At 27.3% G+C, this 3,331-nt stretch overlaps 1 protein-coding gene across 2 annotated transcripts in view; it reads left to right on the top strand.

Moving 5' to 3' along the window:
* LOC108686729 (leucine-rich repeat-containing protein 58) overlaps positions 1–1,653 on the top strand; it is a 4,131-nt gene extending 2,478 nt beyond the window's left edge. For both annotated transcript variants that reach the window (XM_018192175.1, XM_018192173.1), the window contains 3 exons: positions 140–356; positions 751–940; positions 1,460–1,653. In XM_018192175.1, the coding sequence (XP_018047664.1) occupies positions 140–356; positions 751–940; positions 1,460–1,626 (574 nt within the window). In that variant the 3' untranslated portion in view covers positions 1,627–1,653. The remainder of the gene's footprint in view (positions 1–139; positions 357–750; positions 941–1,459) is intronic.
* The last annotated feature ends 1,678 nt before the right edge of the window (positions 1,654–3,331 follow it).

Genomic DNA, 3,331 nt, shown 5'->3' with positions numbered 1-3,331 from the left:
GAAATCCATTATTTTTGCATGAAATTGAATGGAAAAATAATGGATTTCTTTTTACTACAACTAATATATATAAAAAATTGAATAATTAGTCGACTTTGCCTAAAATATTATTAAGAAATAATATTCTGATTTGTCAAAGATTGCGAGTTTTGTCGATGGGAAACAACAGATTGACAGAAGTACCGTGCACCCTTGGTCAACTGAAGACCCTACAAGCTCTCGTACTTTGTGATAACATGTTAGAGAGTCTGCCAAGCTCAATAGCCAATTTAACGAACTTGAAAACTCTATCGCTTCACAAAAATAGATTACGGACATTGCCTACTGAGATAATAACGTTAAAATGTCTCACAGAGGTGGGTTATGAATAATTTACTTAATCATCCTATATTTTATACTTTTTATGTATGTGTATGTATGTATGTACATACATATACATTTAAAGTATCGAGGTAAATTTAATTTAACAATTTTTATTATAATTTTATTATATGAATTAATTCATTATAATGATTTAATATAATTGATTTCACAAATTTGATTTCTTTACTGCACTCTCAGTTTATTTAAATGTTTTTACTATGCAATCTTACTATGCAATTTTACTTATGCAATCTTTGCATAACAAATTTTATAATTTTTGTAACCTATGACTCTTAATGACCCTGTATAGATTGTTTATTTTTATTTTTTGTAATTCGTACTAAATTAAAATTTGTTCTGTGGAAAAATTTTATTCGTTTTGCGCAGTTGTCTTTACGAGATAATCCATTGGTGGTGAGATTCGTATCTGATATGACACACAATCCACCATCGTTGTTGGAGCTAGCAGCGCGCATCATCAAATCCAGTGATATTCGTTACAATAATGAAAGTATACCGCACAACTTAGTACAGTACCTTAATAGTGCCCACAGTTGTGTCAATCCTAAATGCAAAGGTCAGTGTTTCGATTAACAATAATAATTTAGACGTAATAAATGGTAATAAATCATTGCCTTGGCCAAATAATAATCGGATTCACATCAAATGTGAGAGAAAAATGAAAAGCGTAAACGATTGTGAGAGAAAAACTTTTTGGCATTTGTAACTATAATTATTGTATATTATTATAATTATGATTATGATTACTATAGTATAATTAGTAATAATAACTATATATATGTATAATTCTGTTCAATCAATATGTATAGTTGGCAATCGAAAATGACATATAATTATAATCATTTTGGTTGTCAATTATAAACAATATATTGGTTGAATTATACATATAATTATTATATTATAGTAATCATAATCATAATTATAGTAATATGTTATAATTATAGTTATAAATACCGAAAAGTTTTAAGTTTCTCAGTGTAAAATTGTGCAGCAATAAAATTGAGAATAATTCAAAATAACAAAGCATTCTTTTGGATCAAATCTCGTAACAAGGTTAACTTTTACTTTTCTGCAGGTGTTTTCTTTAATAATCGCGTGGAACACATTAAATTTGTCGATTTCTGCGGCAAATATCGCTTACCATTGTTGCAATACTTATGTAGCAGCAAGTGCATCGAACCACGCGATAACAACGAGGAACCCGTCAGTGGTGCAATGATTAGAAAAGTTCTTCTCGGCTAGTGAAATTTTAAAAATATATTTCTGTAATAGGAGATACTGAAGATCTCGAAAATTATTTCCACTTCAAGGGAGATATTTTCCATTTTTTATAAGAATTTGCTCTTAATCAATGATATAAAATTTAAAAATGTATATGTTTATATGGAAATAATTATATATGGGAATAATTATATTCTATACAAGAGTAATAAGTTCTAGACTAAGTGAAGAAAACTAAGGAATGAAAGTTACGACACATAAATGTATAGATATTACGACATATTTTATATTGAATCTGCATTTTTCTTCTTTTCGATATTAAAAATATAATACAATAACTATTATTATATTAAATATAATTTTATAAAATATAATAAATATTTAAATACAATATAAATATTTTCTGTTGACTCTTTAGTATCATAACTTCGAAGACAACAAAACAGAGAATAAAAGATTTTTTCAAAATCAATTTTTTTGAGATATAAATCCTATACTTCAAATTCTTTATTTAAAATTCTCCTTTTTCATTTTAAAACAATTTTTTTGTAAACTGGAATTACGCTACTTTCACACTATTACAAATTTGCCACATAATCATGTGACTATATGTATAGAACGAGAAAACGAATAAAAGTTAGAGCATGTAATTTTGCACATTGAGCTACAGAAAAATAGAATCAAAATTGAGAAAATGTTTTAAAGTAAAGAATAAATAAATTTAATTGTTGGAACAATCCTTTCCATTTCATTGACATATTCTCATTCAAGTATTTTAGTTTATTAAATCACATATCCTTTATTTATTCGCTATATATTTAATAATATATTAGAAAGCAAATTTTGGTAATACAGAAAAAAATTGAGACAGCAGTTAACGTTATTATTGTTAATAGTTTATTGTTAAATAAACCACAAAATATACAATAATAATATTATTTATATATAGAGTGATTCCGCGTGACGTCGGGGCGGTATCGCGCGATTTCTTTTTCGCTTAAACACATTCAGAATAGTTATACTACAAGGTATTCATCGTCGTCATTGCGACTAATACGTTTTTTGCGTCATTATGTTTCATAAAACTAAAGACAACATTCAAGAGAAAGAACGCAGAGGAGGAGTAGCGAAATAAGAATGGTAGGTAAGTGTATGTATTTATAATTTTATATATATATATGTATAATATATATATACTCATGTATATATATATATATAATTGTGTAAACATAGCAATCGTGTAATAAGAGTTTTACTACTTTTTTCACTTTTTGCTCACCGCTTACAGTACAGTACAGTGTGTAGTCATATATAATTAATTACCTATACATACATATACATATTCATATATATATGCGCTTTATCTATTATATATTACATACATATATATGTATGTACATGCTTTTTTCGCTTTCTCTCTCTCTTTCTCTCTCTTTCTCTCTCTCTCTCTCTCTCTCTCTCTCTCTCTCTCTCTCTCTCTCTCAAACTTTTATTTTTTCACATACACACACACATATACATGTGCGCATATAATCTCACACCTATTCACAACGTCAAATTAGCGTTTTTATCGTATAGGCGTGGTAGTTAACTAGCACTACTCTTTTTTTCTTAATCATCTTTTCATATTATTTTCATTTTATTTAACTGCATGGTAAATATTTTTGTATCGTTTCACTCTCTTCTCTCTCTCTCTCTCTCTCTCTCTCTCTCTCTCTATATATAT

The sequence above is a fragment of the Atta colombica genome, unplaced genomic scaffold (genome assembly GCF_001594045.1).
Source record: "Atta colombica isolate Treedump-2 unplaced genomic scaffold, Acol1.0 scaffold189, whole genome shotgun sequence".
Classification (NCBI taxonomy): domain Eukaryota; kingdom Metazoa; phylum Arthropoda; class Insecta; order Hymenoptera; family Formicidae; genus Atta; species Atta colombica.
The sequence above is the reverse complement of the archived record's forward strand: the minus strand, read 5'-3'. Positions and strand labels throughout refer to the sequence as shown.